Source organism: Nerophis ophidion, linkage group LG03 (assembly GCF_033978795.1).
Source record: "Nerophis ophidion isolate RoL-2023_Sa linkage group LG03, RoL_Noph_v1.0, whole genome shotgun sequence".
Classification (NCBI taxonomy): domain Eukaryota; kingdom Metazoa; phylum Chordata; class Actinopteri; order Syngnathiformes; family Syngnathidae; genus Nerophis; species Nerophis ophidion.
Genome location: NC_084613.1, coordinates 77,792,175 through 77,811,632, shown reverse-complemented (window position 1 = coordinate 77,811,632; position 19,458 = coordinate 77,792,175). Strand labels below are relative to the sequence as shown.

Sequence of the window (19,458 nt, the reverse complement as noted above, 5' to 3'; positions counted from 1 at the left end):
ATGGTAACAGAAAGCTAACACAATAGGAAGGTTAATGATTTAACTTCGTGTCTACAGTCATGTTTGTTGCCTTTTAGTTGTGAAACGCGCCATTTACAAGTATGTGTGTTTTTCCCTGTCTTTAATAAGATATAACTATAGATATCAACATTATGTATGTGCTGAAAGCTTCATTTATAATTGCTGCTTTTGCCTTTTGCTCACATATGATCTCTTTAATTTGGACTCGGGTAACACAAGGCATATTGACAGAGCTTAAACCATTGTTACTATAACAATCTACAAGATTAATATAGGTTGCCTCTCTCTCTTCCCTTTCATCTTTCGTTATTCCTTCTTTTTTTTTTTCTTTTTATTATCTTTCTAGCATTTGAACAACTTTATTGTTGAACAACTTTATTGTTGATAATAGAGGTAAACTATTGGTTTTGTTTATGATCAATAGCGCTTTTTCTATTGGTATTTGTATTGCTATTGCTCCAGTTTTAGTGTAAAAAAGCTCATTGTCATTACTATATTATTTATTTCACTAACTGCTTATTTGCTATCACTTTTACGATCATATTTGTACATATTATGTATGTGCTGGTGTTGTTCTATTGTTGTTGTTGTTATTGTTGTATTTGCTGTTGTTGTTTTTGTCTCTCTGTCTAATCCCCCTCTTATCCCCACAATTTCCCCCCCTTTCTTCATTTTTGCCTCTCTCTATCCCCTCCTGCTACAGCCCGGCTGCACCAAATGATAATATAAATACATTTAATAAAGTCACATTCAAATAAGACAACAAGAGAAGTATCCTACACTCCTCTTTTGTAAAGTAAATCTGAACAGCCGATATGGGCATCCACATCAACTATATGATTTGCCTGAGAAGCTGGACAGGACAAAAAATAAAAAATAAATAAATTTTAAAAAAAATAAATAAATAAAAAGAAAATAATTGAGACTTGCCAAGTTGGTGTTTTACAAAACACCCGTAGCAAAAAAAAATTTGTTTTGTTTGTTTATTAAGTTTTTGACATATTTAGAAGTAAAATCCAATACACATAACACTACTCAGGGCGTAAATAAAAAAACTTGATCGTCAATACCTATAATTGATCCTTTCAAAATCGTAAGTGGTGTCAAAAACACATCTAAAACTGTGAAGATTGTGTATTAGGTGTTAGAGGTATCACTTGTGTTTCTTTTTGTTAGCCAAAGTGTTGCGTTGAAACACATGGTGTTGTTAAAGAACAAGCTTGTTTATTAGACTTTATCTTCATTAGTCAAACTGCGGATGAACAAGGGGATGGGTCAAATGCAGAGGTTATTTTCACCACACCTCATGTGTGTGTGACAACCATTGGTGCTTAATGTTTTATATTGATATCAGAAAATAAACACCATGTTTTCATATTTTGTGCATTTGTTCATTTCACGGCTTCACGGTGGAAGAGGGGTTATTGCGTCTGCCTCACAATACAAAAGTCCGGCAGTCCTGGGTTCAATCCCAGGCTCGGGTTCTTTCTGTGTGGGGTTTGCATGTTCTCTGTCTATCTGTGATGGCCCTGTGATGAGGTGGCGACTTGTCCAGGGTGTACCCCGCCTTCCGCCCGATTGTAGCTGAGATAGGCGCCCCGTGACCCCAAAAGGGAATAAGAGGTAGAAAATGGATGGATGGACGGATGTTCATTTCACAAATGTATCACTTAAAAAAAACAATCATGTGACATAGCACTTTTTTAATGTTTTATGGTGTATAGGTAATTCCTATACAACATATTTCTACTCTAACTCTTTATGGGTTTGTCCCGATACAAAAAACGCAACGACATATTATGAAGGGGGAAGTGTACTGTGCTGTTGTTTTTAGTTTAACCCGTAAAAAGAGGAATTGAGGCTGCTAAAAAATAAAAAATAAAATAAAAAAGCGAGCGTGGCCGCGACTTCAGTTGCAGCCCTCCTGTTGTGTACTAATGTTGCATCCGTGATGTCGTTCACAACAACACAAGCTGATGATATGTGTTGTGGGTGTGTGGATTGTTCTCGCTAGCTTTAGATTTGTAGCTAAATAGAATAGAGTTTTATTGGCATTATTGCAATGAACAGGTTCAAAGAACAACGAAATTGGAGCAGATGCTCCTAAGGTGCATATACAATATGGTAGTATAAATAGTAAAAAAGAGATAGAGATGAGAGATGTATCTATGTATATGTATATATATATCCACACAGATGCATATATGCATGCATATGAATATATATACACACATACATATAACATTAAAGCCGCTGTTTCAAGCGACCGTCTCCACACTGTTTAGTGTAGGACGTGTTTCGGGGCTGAATGAGCATTCACATTATTTTCCATAATAAATGTTACTTCTTCTCACAATGACAGCATTTCACTTACATTTACGCAAATTCCCCTGATATTATTTTGCGTCTATCAGCGTATTCTGTTTTAGTGGCCAATTATGTGACTCTGTCCGTGGTTACTTCAACGCATGCGTCATATGCCTTACTTTTTTGTCGAGTGTGGTGATCATTAATTAGCGCGGTGTCAAATTAAAAGTAGTAACCAAGACGAAATCCCAAACTTCTGGCAGACCTTGTCTTTTTTTCCACTCATACGCTCACTAATCCGTATCACCGTCACAAGCTACGGTATTTGCATACCTGTTGTGCGGATCATTAATCGTTTTTTTTTATTATTAAATATTCATTACCTTGAGAAGTCATAATCGAAATGGAAATTAAAATTTGATTAATTGTCCATCCTTTTAATTAAGACATTTGAGCATTAAGTAAGTTTGTTTATCTTCAACATTCCTGCCACTTCATTTTACACACTAACATTTAAGACTTTTTTTGTTGGAATATTCCACAATATCATCATACCATTCTCTTAATATTGATATATTATAGTATTGTAAGATTTTGATACAGTTACTACCCCAGCCCTAACTTAAAGACGTACCTGCTGTAGCTGTTTCTGCAGTGCTTGGATCTGACCAGTTAGTGACTGCACTTCCAGTTGGACCTCATCTCTGCTGCTTAGATCCTTCTGCAGGTTGGAGCTGAGCTTGGCAATGATCTCGTTGCGCTTTTCCACAGCTTGCTTCAATTGCTTCACAGAGTTGAAAAAGAAAAAACCATCAGAAATTGCATCGATCTTAGACAAAAGAGTCATCATTTGCATCAGTGCAGAAAAGAAGAAATGGTGAGAGAAGCGCCTGCAAAGCACAAATACTATCGAGATGGCGCATACCTGTAGCTCTTCGTTACTAGTCAGGACAAACAGCTCTTTGTCCCCTAGCTCGTCAACAGGAGAGAAGCTTGGCTCCGCGCTGAGTGGCTGAACCTTAGCATTGTTAGGACTTGGCGCCTCCTGAGAGATGAAAGAACCGATTAAGCCGGCTTGCTTAGGAAAAAGTGCATTATGGACTTGTCCAGGGTTTACCCTGCCTTCCACTCAAGTGCAGGTGGGATAGGCTCCAGACTCCCGCCACCCCGAAATAGACAAGCGGTAGAAAATGGATGGACTACTACATTTACCAAACAGACTGACAATGTTGTGTAAAAAAAACAAAAAAATGGCTTGTATACAGTGCCACAGTTAATCCGGGCCAAGTTGCTATGACAGCAGGGCTTGCAGGCAACATGATGGTTAGTGACCTATTTGTTTAATGTATGTTTACTGAGCAGGGAGGCATGGGCTACTTGCTAAAGCCTACAGTACAAAAAGAATGCAAATCATTTTGACATGCGCCGCATGTTAAGACAATTATTAAGAATAATTATAAAGATAATTAAATAGAAATATTCCAATAATTTACCTCATGGACGGAGTTCTCGTCTGTCTTTTTACCATCGGCCGGCAGAAGCAGCGTGGGCTCTATGCTGGGGTCTTGTGTCGCACCGTCATCCTGCGAGACAGCCTGGCCCTTCCTCTTCGCCGTCTTTTTCGCCGCCCCCGCACCGCTGCTTTTCGCCCGTCTCTGTCGGAAGCTAGCAAGCTACGCAAGAAGGACAGGGAGAGGTAGACGGACACGTAGGTCAGGACCGCCGAGCACCACCACACTAGCATCATTACGCGAGTCAAAAAGGTGGAAAACCACTGAAGAAAAGGTGAAAATTCACTGAAGAGTGTGTTTTTGTTGATTGTCCCCGTGAATAAGCGTGCAGGAAGAAACGCCAACATGGAAAATAGTTTGATTTAGAAGAAGAAAAAAAAATGGATCAGAATCACAGCAAAGTGTTAAAAAAAGAGACACAAACATGTCACCAGTAAAAAAACTGCAGTTAGTTTTACCTAAAAATCAAAGAAAAAAATCTACATCAGCCTGTTTCTCACACTCTCTCTATCCTTTTTAAGCAGCTTAAATCAGAATGAAGTAGTTCACATTGTCAAAATCTGACATCCTGGTGGATGCTGCCGTCCGGAAAGCGGTTTTCCCAGATGTGGATCTTTTTACCTCCTATGATAAAAACAACTATCTAAGCAGTGCACTGTGCTGAGGGATCAACATACTCTGAATAAGGGATGGTATTTGTCTAGACCGAGGGAGGGAGGGCGGAGCCACACGCACGCACTAAGAGGAGGGGAGAAAAATCTGTGGTTGCACATTAAATTTAAGATGACACGGCCTTGGGAGAGCTACTTGTTGCTCTGTGCGATAGCGACTCACACGCATGCGCCTGTTTCTCCCGCTGTAAAAGGAATGACGCTTTTGCAACATCTTTCACGAGATTTTTTTTTTTTTTTTTCCAAGTGGCCTTTTACTGCTGCTTACAATGCTTGTGTAGTGCAATCCTCCTACTCAGCACCTCTGCTTGAGCGCTAATAATTCCTGTGAAGGACACAGAGCCATACAGGCTGTTCCTAGCCCAAGGCCGCTTACTTGTGATCGAGTACAATAGTGCAGTTCTTGTTTTGTTGAAGCCTGATTAGAAAAGGTAAGAACATTTTCAAATGGAGGGAGAAATGCGACTTCTTTTTAATGTGCCATGCAGCACCAGATTTCCATAGCAACAATGTGAGATGCAAGCGAAACCACGTTTGCCCTCACGTGACAGTCTTGTGAATAGGTAACAAAAAGTGTGATCTCAGTTCACATTAACCTATAATTTAATTTTTTAAAAGACGGGGAAAAAAACGAACAAATTGTCACTAACAAGCAGTGCCATTTAAATTAAATGCTCTCTTTTATGCAAAACCAATTGTTCTTACCTATTGTTACCTGCTATTTTGTATTGGAGGTCTGCATCAATCCTGAAAATTTTAAGTCAAACCATCAAGGCATTGTGGAGATATTTATAAACAATGTTGCCTTCTTTCATACTTTCGAGAAATGAGACGTTTGCTCCATTCGTGACGGCAGCGGGTAGAAATGTACACAAAGTGCTTTTTGCAATTATGCCATTGGAGTCCCTGCTGTAGTAAATAAGCTCCATTTTTTCACTATCCTTTTATTATGGACCAGACTATCCATCCATCCATCCATCCATTTCCTACTGCTTATTCCCTTTGGGGTCGCTGGTGCCTATCTCAACTACAATCGGGCGGAAGGCGATGTAAACCTTGGACAAGTCGCCACCCCATCGCAGGGCCAACACAGATAGACAGACAAGATTCACACTCACGGCCAGACTGTATATTTGACTTATTTACCATGCTCTACTTTCTGTATATTATACTTTTATATTTACGTATTTTGCTCATTGCACCACGACGATCGCTTTTTTATTCAACATCATTCATTATTAATCACAGCAGACTTCCTGAGATAATAAAACATCACTTACTGTACAATGTCTTCTGTCATTAGGATACCGACTGATAGAAGCTTGTTATAATCCAGTTTGGATAAAGAATGACTCATAATCCTCGCGAAGAAAAGATAGGTGGAACCAAGCTTCTTCTGGTGTCATTCTCACCATTCCCGGGTCTAAATGGCTGTCATTGTCTACCAACTTGTCAGAATAAGTCCTCATTCTTCTACTATCCAGGTGAGAGGCATTATGTATGATCTACAAGCAAGAAAGTAGCTTACCACTCGATGAGGTCAATATAGGCACACTAGCTTGTAAATAGTCTGCGTTAGAACTTATAATAACAATATCACTAATACTTGGTTAATATTCCATCCATCCATCCATTTTCTACCGCTTATTCCCTTTCGGGGTCGCGGGGGGCGCTGGCGCCTATCTCAGCTACAATCGGGCGGAAGGCGGGATACACCCTGGACAAGTCGCCACCTCATCGCAGGGCCAACACAGATAGACAGACAACATTCACACTCACATTCACACACTAGGGCCAATTTAGTGTTGCCAATCAACCTATCCCCAGGTGCATGTCTTTGGAAGTGGGAGGAAGCCGGAGTACCCGGAGAGAACCCACGCATTCACGGGGAGAACATGCAAACTCCACACAGAAAGATCCCGAGCCTAGATTTGAACCCAGGACTGCAGGAACTTTGTATTGTGAGGCAGACGCACTAACCCCTCTGCCACCAAGTCACGAAATGTAAATTGAGTATCGTTGGCGGCATAGAAAATCTCCCACTGGCTGCGTTGTAAGCAACTTTTATTTACGAGTTAGAATGCGTTAAAAAATACATCTGTCGTCATGTCTCTAAAAATTATTGTAAACAATAGACAAAATTCCCCCAAAAAGTGCAGTTCCCCCTTACATTATATTTTTCTGCATTAAAAACACTTAATTGTAGTCTACATAAAGTGTGGTTCTTTGGTCAAAAATTGCATGTATTATGTTTTAACAGACAGTTTTCAAGCTGCTTTCTGACTGTCTCTCCATGATGTGCCGTTTCGTGGCCCGTCTTATTTACATCTTCTCCCCGCCATCTTCGTTGTAGTTTTTAGCGTTTCTATACAAAGTATGACAGATTAAGTTCGAACTATACACTACTTTGTACTAAAAATGGCAATAGCAAAAGATGCATGTGCATGGACGATCGAGTCTACCCCACAACAAGAGGACAAAGAAAAAGAAGGCGCTTAATGACTACAGCGTAGAACAGGCCTGGGCAATTATTTTGACCAGGGGGCCAAAATTTGAGAAAAAAATGTGTCTGGGGGCCGGTATATCTGATTTTTAGGAACACTAATAGAAAACCTCACAAAAACGTTATGACGCACCACCTTAAAAAACGGAATGGAATTTTATTTTTTTTTTACTGAATGAGAAACCCAGAATGTACAGAATGTGGCATTTACAATATTATCGATGAACGATAAAACTTTAAATATTGACAACATAGATCCTAAAGACTCGTTTTAAAACCTGTGTTGATCTGGCATTCCAGGTTATAGGTCCCAGACTCCGGAACTATTTGCACCAGTCCCTCTGTGATCTTGACTGTGTTGAAACTTTCATTGGAAAACTTCTCTTTTTTAGTAAAGCTTTTAGTTAATGCACCTTTTAACTATAATTTTTAATCCACTTAGTATCCTATTTTTGATTTTGCCCCTGCGGTTTTAAATTTAATTGTTGTTTTTACCTATGTTTTGTACAGCGCTTTGTGATTGTATCTGTGATAAGCGCTTTATAAATAACATTTACCTGCTTACTTACTACAAAAATCCCTGCTGTGATGTAGATTACCATACTAACTAATTAGAGTACCATAGTAACTAATTAGATCACCATAGTAACTAGTTTATCATGCACAAGCGCCAATTCCAACCATTGAAATAATTTGTAAACTGACTTACGGTCATTTGAAAACATCACTACACATCATAATGGCAGCTACATTTTTTATCTTAGAGATCCCCAAAAATTATTTGGGAATGTCCGGCGGGCCAGATTGAAAAGCTTAACGGGCCGCATGTGGACCCCGGGCCTTAATTTGCCCAGGTCTGGCGTAGAACTACAATAGTAGAACCCCACTATTGTCACCAATTGGAAAAATGTCAACAAATGGGCAAATTTCAAACGGCTCATTTCCTGGAAGTAGAAGGAAGGGACGATTGTTTTATAAATATCTCTGCAACGCCTCCACAATTTTATTTCAAACTTTTGCAGATCCCAAATACACAACAGAAGGTTCCAATAGGTAAGAAAAGTTGGTTTTGCTTAATAGCACTTCTTTAAAGCAAAGCAACACAATGAAAAGTATACAAAACAGTGTGATCTACATAAAAAAGAAACCATGCGGCCCTACATGAACAGTGTCTGTCGTCTCAGACAATCGTGATCTCAGTTCTAAGCAAGAACATCTTTGTCATCAATCTGTTCTCCATTCTCCTGGGGGTCAAGTGTGACCTGAAGCCTATCCCAGCTTTAGCAATTACCTCATCAACCAACTGAATGTCCCCATTTGTGCTCAATAAAGGTTTTTCAAACTGTCTTCAGGGAAATTGTTTTACAATAATTTTTGACTGAATAGTGTACAAAAACAGAACACCTTGATTGATCGCCCCACCTCTGTCTTTACTTACCAGCTGTCTCTGTGGCATGTTGAAGGATTTCTGTCATGAGGAACATCAGGGATTCAGTTCAAAATACAATAGCATCTATGGCATAGATTAAATGTACTGTAAATGCACCATGGAACTGCTTGAAATGATTCTAAATTTAAGTGTTTGACAATTGTCAACACCAGTTGGTGGACCTTTACATCTGACATTTGCAATAATCACAGTGTTGGCGTTAATGCCCTTCTTGTGTCTTTTGGACTTAGACTTCCTTTTTATTGTCATTCAAATTTGAACTTTACAATACAAATAACGAAATTTTGTTGCATTAGCTCATGGTAGTGCAGGATAAAAAAATCAATAAAAAGGTACAGATACAAATAAATAGATTACTGTACAGATTAATATATTGCACTTTTGCGTAGGCATCCGCGTTTATGGATGTATGTTGTATTGTCTTTATATTCCAGCAAGTTAATCCATTTTTGGGGGGAAATTTATGGGATTATATTAATGCGTTCTAGAGTCTTACGGCCTCAGGGAAGAAGCTGTTACTGCCACAGAGGCTGCGGAACCTTTTTCGAGAGTCCAGCAATGAAAACAGTCCTTGGTGGGGGCGGGAGGAGTCTCTGCAGATTTTCTGAGCCCTGGTCAGGCAGTGGCTTTTTGCGATCTCTTGCACTGAAATCAGAAAGGACGCTAATTGCCAGAAGTCCGCCCGTCCCCTGGGCATGGATAATTTTTTTTTTAACCGCCCGGGTCGTTTATTTTGCTTCTTTTTTTAAAAAAATCGATTATCGTTTTTCGCTCTGGAGAGGGAAATCTGGGGGTCCCTGCTGAAGGTGTTGCCCATGTGACCCGATTCCTAATGAGAGGTTGAAGATGGATGGATGGATGGATCTCTTTCTGTGTTTATTTTTGTCGGGTCAAATTATTAATTATTGGACGACTTCAAAGTAATGCACTTTCCGGTACAATTTGTTATATTTTGATTCGCCGAAGGTTTTATCGATCACAAATACTGCATTTCCGGTATGAAGACTCCCACGTGTAATTGTGTTCGTCATGGTGAGCAAAGCTTCAATGAAAAATGGCGTAACGAGACACTTTTCAGCAAATGGCTCACTTATGAAGATGGAAATATGTTTTGCATGCCATGTAAACGGGCTAAGAAAAAGAACACCTTTTTTTAATGACTGATAATCTACACAGGGCTCGAATTTAACCACGGCACTAATTTGCGGCAACACCTTGCCGTGACTGCCCTTGTCTTTTTACTTGCTATTGGACAAGGGATGCAATGCCCATCCATCCATTTTCTACCGCTTATTCCCTTTCGGGGTCGCGGGGGGTGCTGGCGCCTATCTCAGCTACAATCGGGATGCAATGGTCGATGGCATAATGATAAATAGCGATAAAATTCCAGACGGTTGGTAAAACGGTCTCCTCTATAAATGAGCAAAATCCCTATTATTATTATTTCATTTTGAACAACTCAAAATCAGACACATCCTAACTTGACATATCAAACATGGCGTGCTAACACCATTAATCTTGCTCCAGGGGTACACCCTCAGAGTATACTTAGTCAACAGCCATACATGTCACACTAAGCGTAGCCGTATAAACACCACCAACACTGTCATAAACATGTGCCATATAGTGAGACCATACCAAACAATAATGACAAACACATTTCGGGAGAACATTTGCACTGCAACACAACATAAACTCAACGGAACAAATTCCCAGAATTCCTTGCAGCACCAACTCTTCCGGGACGCTACAGTCATTTTCCCTCGCTTCCCGCCAGGTGTGGACAAAATCGGAGACACTTATCCCCACACTAAACGTATACAGCAAAGGAGAAAAACTATATTATGTTGCTTTCATTTTGACAATACAGCGTCCATCAGCGGCAGTGACATAGTTAATGAGGTGAGGAAACACGCTGTCACTCCTTTTTTGTTGTTGTTGGCCAAACTGTTGTACTAAACCACAAAGGGGGCGTATGCATGCATGCTTTGGAGCCCCTGCCTGGAAAAAAAATAATGTTTGCCTTGGTGGCCTTCTAACTTGTCTTGGTGCCCTAAAATATGAGCCTTCCTTTAAGGCAACACTTACTTTGACATTAAAAAGTTTAAATTTGAGGCATGTCTACTAGGGTTGTTCCGATCCGATATTTGGATCGGATCGGCCGCCGATATTTGCCAAAAAATGTGTATCGGCAAGGCATGGGAAAATGCCGATCCAGATACAGTTTTAAAAAAAAAAACAACTCCAGTCCGTTTTTTCCAACACACCTATTTAAATAATACATTCCACTCTTCTGCTGCTCCCTAAATTCCGTTCTGCATTTTCCAGAACACCTTCAAAACATCCACAGGTTTGCTTTCTAACCGTTCAGACGGCCGTGTGAATTAAAAGTTACGTAAAAATGTCAGCTGTGTGGGATTATTTTATCCTACAAAACGAAAAAGATGAAGAGGTGGAGTGTAAAACATGCCACAATAAAGTCAAGCGTAGTGGTAAAGTTGTAAGACATTTTAATGACTCTTGCGAGTGAGAGGCTTTTTAGCACTCATCATAGATGAACACAGGAGCAGGATGACACCTGAGCATCTTGAAGTGCTCGTCTTTGTTAGAAAGAATCTCCCCATTATGCTTGGACTTCAATTGTTTGCCCCCCCTGACTAGGGCAAACAATTGAAGGGAGTGTGTAGATATATATATATATTTTTTTTTTAAGTTTACACTTGTTCAAGAGCAAGTATTGATGCTGAGTTATAGACATTTTATCCCACTCAGGTTGTTTGTGTGTTTTGCTTTTTTTTAATAATGTTTACAGCATTATTTGCACTTTATACTGTTCACTTTTTTACTGTTTAATGATGCCATTTCTGTTTGTCATGTATAATTTTTGATATTTTGTGTTTATCCTTGAATACCAACTATTGTGTATTATTCAAACTCACCTAATTCAGCTGGCTAGTTGTTATCAAGAGTACTAAAATCCTTTTCAGCATGAATCTGACAACTAAGTAGGCTAAATAACGTCAAACTTTAATACAAGTTCGGATAGGCCAGTATCGGCCAGTATCGGTATCGGACCGGAAGTGCAAAAACAATATCGGTATTGGATGGGAAGTGCAAAAACCTGGATCGGGACATCCCTACTGTCTACATACAGGTGAGAATAATCAATTAAATGTGTCATATGCATCTATGCCGTGGCACACGATTATCATAATCAGGACCAAAGCAAAAAACTTTTATACTGAAATAAATACACCTACAACTTCCATCCATCCATCAATTTTCTACCGCTTATTCCCTTTGAGGTCGCGGGGGACGCTGGCGCCTAACTCAGCCACAATCGGGCAGAAGGCGGAGTACACCCTGGACAAGTCGCCACCTCATCGCAGGGCCAACACAGATAGACAACATTCACACTCAAATTCACACACTAGGGCCAATTTAGTGTTGCCAATCAACCTATCCCCAGGTGCATGTCTTTGGAAGTGGGAGGAAGCCGGAGTACCCGGAGGGAATCCACGCATTCACGGGGAGGACATGCAAACTTCACACAGGAATATTCAGGACCTTCGTATTGTGAGGCAGACGCACTAACCCTTCTACCACCCCACTTACAACTTATTCAATTAAAATATAGAAAAAACTACCAGCAGTGGTGAAGTTTACATCCATAAAGGAAAGAAGAAAGTGAATGAATGTTTGTAACTGAATAAATGTACATATGCATAAAAAAATTGCTTTCTTTTGTATTATATTTTTTATGAAATAAGTAACGTTTATGACAACCGTTTACATGACACAATATAGAATGTGAGCTATGACAGGAAAATGCATAAATTTATCAATTGTTTTCAAAACGTTAATAAAAAGTGGCACCCCAAAAATTTACTGTGGGACCCCATTTTTATGACTTGATGGGGTCCCTGGGACCCCATTTTGAAAATTCATAGCGCCACCACTGAATCACATGACTTTTAGTTATCGCCAAATTGAGAGACTTGGTTCAAATCATCTAGGCATCCTGGTTATTCCTACTCAGTGGCCCAGTGGTTAGAGTGTCCGCTCTGAGATCGGTAGGTTGTGAGTTCAATCCCCGTCCGAGTCATACCAAAGAGTATAACATTGGGAACCATTACCTCCCTGCTTGGTGCTCAGCATCAAGGGTTGGAATTGGGGGTTAAATCACCAAAAATGATTCCCGGGCGCGGCCACTGCTCCCCTCACCTCCCAGTGAACAAGGGGATGGGTCAAATGCAGAGGACAAATTTCACCACACCTAGTGTGTGTTTGTGTGACTATCAGTGGTACTTTAGCCGTAAGTATTTTAGTACTTGAGGCGCCTCTACTTCCTCAGGAGGCTAGGATCCTTCAACGTCTGGACAAAGATGTTGAAGACTAAATTGGCCCAAGTGTGTAAATGTGTGTGAGAATGTTGTCTGTCTATCTGTGTTGGCCCTGCGATGAGGTAGCGACTTGTCCAGGGTGTACCCCGCCTTCCGCCCGATTGTAGTTGAGATAGGCACCAGCGCCCACCGCGACCCCGAAAGCAACAAGAGGTAGGAAACGGATGGATGGATACAAAATCAAGTACGTCCACTTAGCTGACCGGAAGTGACGCATCTCACAACATTGGCGCGCCTGGTGCCGCGTGCTTAGGTAACGTGCCAACACAAGTAAGCAAAAAAGAATCCATACAGGCATTTTTCTACCGTTTGTCTCTGTCGGGGTGCTTGAGACTATCCCGGCTGCACTCGGGCGGAAGGCAGGGTACACCCTGGACAAGTCGCCACCTCATCGCAGGGCCACAACAGAAAGACAGACAACGTTCACACACTACAGCCAATTTAGTGTTGCCAATAATAAGGTTGTTTAATTTCCTTGCTTAATGAGTTTGCTGGCATAGTTTTGAAAAGATGTCCTTTCATGTATGCAGAAGTCTTTGATAATGTCCGATGTAAATGACGCCCCACTAGCCGCGTTTTAAGCGCGGCATTTGGGTTTTAAGTTAAATTGTCGCAGATTGGGCAAGCACTGAATTTTCACGGGTTAAAACAACATTAATTAAAGTGGTGTTAATAAAAAGTATTTAGCAAAAAAATAGGCCAGTCCATGACAAAAGAGTTGGCTAACTGTTAGCATATCAAGATTAGCGTGCGCCGCAACTAACCTTAGCTCTCCCAGCCTCCAGTTTCCTCTGGCGTTCATCTTCATCCATCCCTCGGTTAGGACGACACTAATACAAGGACAGACGCCCTGCATCGGCTGGAGGGAAAACCACAAAAGTCCTTCGCTCCAAACATAAAGTTATCTGACATAAATCTGTAAACTTGGCCGAGACAAAAACAAGTGTCAAACGGGATATTCAATATGGCCGCCAAGAAGGTTTAAACCCGCCCTCGGTACAGCCTCCTGAGGGAATTAGCCAATCAAATCGTGAGATTTCGAAATGTTGGCCAATGAACGTGAAGGTAAATTCACTGTGGAAAAAGAGGCCTGCCTCCGGAAAACTAGTTGACCAATCAAATTAAAGAAAGAAATCAATACCGGGACTCAAATGTTGTTTTTATTTTTTTTAATTGAACAAACATACATTTATAATTTACACAAAAATTAAAGCACATCCAGAGATTGTTAACCACTTGTTTTGGACTTGTGAAAACACTCGATCAATATGGTAGAGCATCTGTCGAATCACCCTGGACAATATTCATGATTAATTTTTGGGTTTCAATCAATCAATCAATGTTTATTTATATAGCCCCAAATCACAAATGTCTCAAAGGACTGCACAAATCATTACGACTACAACATCCTCGGAAGAACCCACAAAAGGGCAAGGAAAACTCACACCCAGTGGGCAGGGAGAATTCACATTCAGTGGGACGCCAGCGACAATGCTGACTATGAGAAACCTTGGAGAGGACCTCAGATGTGGGCAACCCCCCCCCTCTAGGGGACCGAAAGCAATGGATGTCGAGCGGGTCTAACATGATACTGTGAAAGTTCAATCCATAGTGGCTCCAAGACAGCAGTGAGAGTCCCGTCCACAGGAAACCATCTCAAGCGGATCAGCAGCGTAGAGATGTCCCCAACCGATACAGGCGAGCGGTCCATCCTGGGTCCCGACGAGCGGTCCACCCTGGGTCTCGACTCTGGACAGCCAGTACTTCATCCATGGTCATCGGACCGGACCCCCTCCACAAGGGAGGGGGGGACATAGGAGAAAGAAAAGAAGCGGCAGATCAACTGGTCTAAAAAGGAGGTCTATTTAAAGGCTAGAGTATACAGATGAGTTTTAAGATGAGACTTAAATGCTTCTACTGAGGTAGCATCTCGAACTGTTACCGGGAGGGCATTCCAGAGTACTGGAGCCCGAACGGAAAACGCTCTATAGCCCGCAGACTTTTTTTGAGCTCTAGGAATCACTAATAAGCCGTACACTGTATGTACCTTTGCAACCTCATTATTCTATTGGCTAAGTTTTATATTCATGAATGTAAGTTTCTCAATCAAGACCTGTCTTTTGTGCCTTTGAAAAAGATTTTGAACTTTACTTTAAAACGCTCTCTACCTCTAACAGCAAAAAAGCTGTCAAAACAATGATGCTGTGTTCTAAATTTAAGTTATTTAATGAATCTGAATGAGCCTATGACTTTGCACCTAGTTCATATATATATATATATATATATATATATATATATATATATATATATATATATATATACATATATATATATATATATGTATGTATGTATATATGTGTATATATATATATATGTATATGTATATGTATATATATATATGTGTATATACATATATATATATACTGTATATATATGTATATGTGTGTATATATAGATATATATGTATATATATATATGTATATATATATATGTATATATATATGTATGTATATATATATATATATATATATACATATACATATATATATATATATATTACATTTTATTTTTGTTACTTTGAATTTACAACCCCCTGGCGCTGTTTTTATAATGTTTTGTAATGTTTTATACTATTGTTGAACTATTTTGATTATTGTTTCTCTTCTGTTTGTTAATGTTGAAATGTATAAATAAACATAAAAAAAGAAAAAGAAAGCACTGTCAACATCAGGGAAAGAAGTGAAGTGAATTATATTTTAAATAGTGCTTTTTCTCTAGTGACTCAACGCGCTTTACATAGTGAAACCCAATATCTAAGTTACATTTAAACCAGTGTGGGTGGCACTGGGAGCAGGTGAGTAAAGTGTCTTGCCCAAGGACACAACGGCATTGACTAGTAAGGCGGAAGCGGGGATCGAACCTGCAACCCTCAAATTGCTGGCACGGCCGCTCTACCAACCGAGCTATACCGCCCCACAAAAAAACAAAAGCAAATACAGATAGAGTAATAATACTAAAAAAATATGAAAATAAAATAAAATAAAACACAAAAAGGGCTTCCTAAATCACTTTAAATGTTTTTAAACACATATATCAATTTAAGGGCTTTTGTACTCTTAATCATTCTCCAAGATTTGATTGATGATTGATGATTGATTTGTGTGCTGACTGTATTATGCTGATAGTATATTTTTTGTACCATGAATTGATTAACGTGGACCCCGACTTAAACAAGTTGAAAACCTTCTTCGGGTGTTACCATTTAGTGGTCAATTGAACGGAATATGTACTGAACTGTGCAATCTACTAATAACAGTTTCAATCAATCAATCAACCTGATAAGCCAAATAAAAAATGAAGGCCTTACTTTCATAAATCCACATTTATGTAGAAAAAAGTTGCCTGGAGCAAAATAACATTGACAAACATTTCTATGTTACCGTCGTTCATAAAAAAATATCACATTTGATCTCTTGTGGTGACTCAAATTTAGTGAAGCTGAATATTGAATGTGAGTGTAAATGTTAATTGTCTGTCTATCTGTGTTGACTCTGCGATGAGGTAGCGACTTGTCCCGGGTGTAACCCAACTTCCGGCCGAAAGGGACAAGCGGTAGAAAATGGATGTATGGATGGATGGGAAGATATTGATTAGTTTTTTAAACAGAAAAATACATGCTTTTCTTAGACTGTGTACATTTTGATTGATTGATAAGTTGGGGTTCACATTAATTTTATTGCGTCTTAAAATGTTATTTTTGCCAAACGAGCCCGCCTTCCGCACGTGTGCAACCGAGATATAGGCTCCAGCACCGCCTGCGACTCCTAAAGGGACAAGCGGTAGTAAATTGATGGATGGAGGGCATGTAAGCCAGTGTTTTTTCAACCTTTTTTGAGCCAAGGCACATTCTTTTGCTTTGGAAAAATGCAGAAGCACACCACCTGTAGAAATCACTAAAAAACGAAACTCAGTTCACAGTAAAAAGTCGTTGTGGCAATAGTTGGTTATGACTTTAAAGCATAACTATCACTATTGCTCTTGTCTTAAAGTAGGTGTACTGTCACCACCTGTCACATCACACTCTGACTTATTTGGACTTTTTTGCTGTTTTCCTGTGTGTAGTGTTTGTTCTTGTCTTGCACTCCTATTTTTTGGGGTATTTTCCTGTAGCAGTTTCATGTCTTCCTCTGAGCGATATTTCCCGCATCTACTTTGTTTTAGCAATCAGGAATATTTTAGTTGTTTTTACCCATTGATGAGGTGGCGACTTGTCCAGGGTGTACACCGCCTTCCGCCTGATTGTAGCTGAGATGGGCTCCAGCGCCCCCAGTGACCCCAAAGCGAATAATTGGTAAAAATGGATGGATTATCCTTCTTTGTGGGGACATTGTTGATTGTCATGTACTTTGTGGACACCGTCTTTGCTCTGCAGTAAGTCTTTGCTGTCGTCCAGTATTCTGGTTTTGTTTACTTTGTAGTTCAGTTTTAGTTTTGTTCCGCATAGCCTTCCCTAAGCTTCAGTGCCTTTTCTTAGGGGCACTCACCTTTTGTTAATTTTTTTTGTTGAAGCATTAAATACCTATTTTTACCTGCACACTGCCTCCTGCTGTTTCCAACATCTACAAAGCAATTAGCTACAGGCTGCCACCTACTGATATGGGAGAGTATTACACGGTTATTCTAGACCAGGGGTGTCAAACTCAAATACAGAGTGGGCCAACATTTAAAGCTGAACAAAATGGCGAGCCAAGGTTGAACAAATTAACCTTTTAATAGGGACCCCAAAAAGTTTTTTATTGAATATTGAACAAGGAAGCCTTATATAACTTTATAGTGACATGCAAACTCGAGTTTCAAATAATAATAATTATGAAAAAAAATTCAATGGCGTATCAAATAAAATTTTAATAAAAATGTAGTGCCTCTTTTCTATTTGCAGCCTTCTCAGGTAAATATCAAAATAAACTTTTTTCACAGGCTAAAAATAAATTTGAAAATAAAATAACAATAATGAATGAATCAAGCATTAAAGTCTTGAAGAAGCAAGAGAAAGTGCACAAATAAAACGTTAATTATTGCTTAGCTGATTTGCTTTAACACTAAATATGGAAAAAGCAACACTTATATATGCAAAATCTTAATAGTGGTGGTAGCGGAGGGTGTATATTGTCGCGTCCCGGAAGAGTTATTGCTGCAAGGGATTCTGGGTATTTTGTTTATGTTGTGTTACGGTGCGGATGTTCTCCCGAAATGTGTTTGCCATTCTTGTGTGTCTTGGGTCCACAGTGTGGCGCATATTTGTAACAGTGTTAAAGTTGTTTATACGGCCACCCTTAGTGTGACCTGTATGGTTGTTGACCAAGTATGCCTTTCATTCACTCATGTGTGTGTTTTATAAGCCGCATATATTATGTGATTAGGCTGGCACGCTGTTTGTATGGAGTAAAATCGGACGTGACGACAGGTTGTAGAGAACGCTTTAAGGCACACCCCCAATATTGTTGTCCAGGTAGAAATTGGTTGAAATTCGGGAGAATGGTTTCCTCGGGAGATACTCGAGAGGGGGGTGGGTATAGCTCGGTTGGTAGAGTGGCCGTGCCAGCAACTTGAGGGTTGCAGGTTCGATTCCCGCTTCCGCCATCCTGGTCACTGCCATTGTGTCCTTGGGCAAGACACTTTACCCACCTGCTCCCAGTGCCACCCACACTGGTTTAAATGTAACTTAGATGTTGGGTTTCACTATGTAAAGCGCTTTGAGTCACTAGAGAAAAGCACTATATAAATATACTTCACTTCACTGAACTTCGGGAGTCTCCCGGGAAAATCGGGAGGGTTGGCAAGTATGAGTATTAGCGGTGAATGCGGCTGTATAATACCGGCGGGCCAGTACTAATGTTAATTTGATATTGCTTCAAGGGCCAAATTAATTTACACGGCGGGCCAAATTTGGCCCGCGGGCCAGAGTTTGACACCCATGTTCTAGCCCAGGGGTGCCCATTACGTCGATCGCGATCGACTGGTCGATCTCGGAGGGTGTGTCAGTCGATCTCAAGCCAGGCATTAAAAAATAGACATAAAAATGAGCAATCATCAATCATACCAAGACTTCACTTTCGTCAGTTGTTTGACATTCTCGGCACCCGAGGATCTTGTGAGATGACGCTGGCTGCTGCGAGCTCATATTTAAGAAAAAAAATCACTAACAGGGCGGACGCAGAGAAACACATTTTATTTCTAGAGACTCCGTACCTACTGTCAAAACTCTAAAGACCGACTGCACAGTTCCTGTCTTCACCATAAAAGACCTGTTTCATCCTGCCTGTGCTAACAAAATAAGAGTCTCAGAAAGCTAGCGTGCACAAGCTAGCAAGCTACGGAGTTTGATGCCAATGTATTTCTCCCCCGCCCTCAGTGACCGCTTTCTCACTTGCTTGCCCACCCGCACACTCACTGACGTCACTCACCTGCTGCCAGACATTAAAGGGCCACACACATATGCTACTCTCATAACAAAGTGTTTAAAAACGAGTATGCAAGTTGGACAAATGAGATGCCAAATCCAACCACTTTCATGTGGTATTGGACAAAAAGG

General features: G+C 40.1%; 1 protein-coding gene across 8 annotated transcripts in view; it reads right to left on the bottom strand.

Annotated features, from left to right (window-relative positions):
• Window positions 1-13,839, bottom strand: part of pcnt (pericentrin) — a 94,725-nt gene extending 80,886 nt beyond the window's left edge. For 6 of the 8 annotated variants that reach the window (XM_061896119.1, XM_061896123.1, XM_061896122.1 and 3 more), the window contains exons 1-5: window positions 13,631-13,839; window positions 8,452-8,481; window positions 3,822-4,001; window positions 3,254-3,373; window positions 2,963-3,112 (exon numbers count right to left, since the gene is read on the bottom strand). In XM_061896119.1, coding sequence (XP_061752103.1) covers window positions 2,963-3,112; window positions 3,254-3,373; window positions 3,822-4,001; window positions 8,452-8,481; window positions 13,631-13,678 — 528 coding nt within the window. In that variant the 5' untranslated portion in view covers window positions 13,679-13,839. The remainder of the gene's footprint in view (window positions 1-2,962; window positions 3,113-3,253; window positions 3,374-3,821; window positions 4,002-8,451; window positions 8,482-13,630) is intronic. The other 2 variants (XM_061896124.1, XM_061896126.1) reach the window with 1 other exon arrangement.
• Window positions 13,840-19,458: the final 5,619 nt, after the last annotated feature.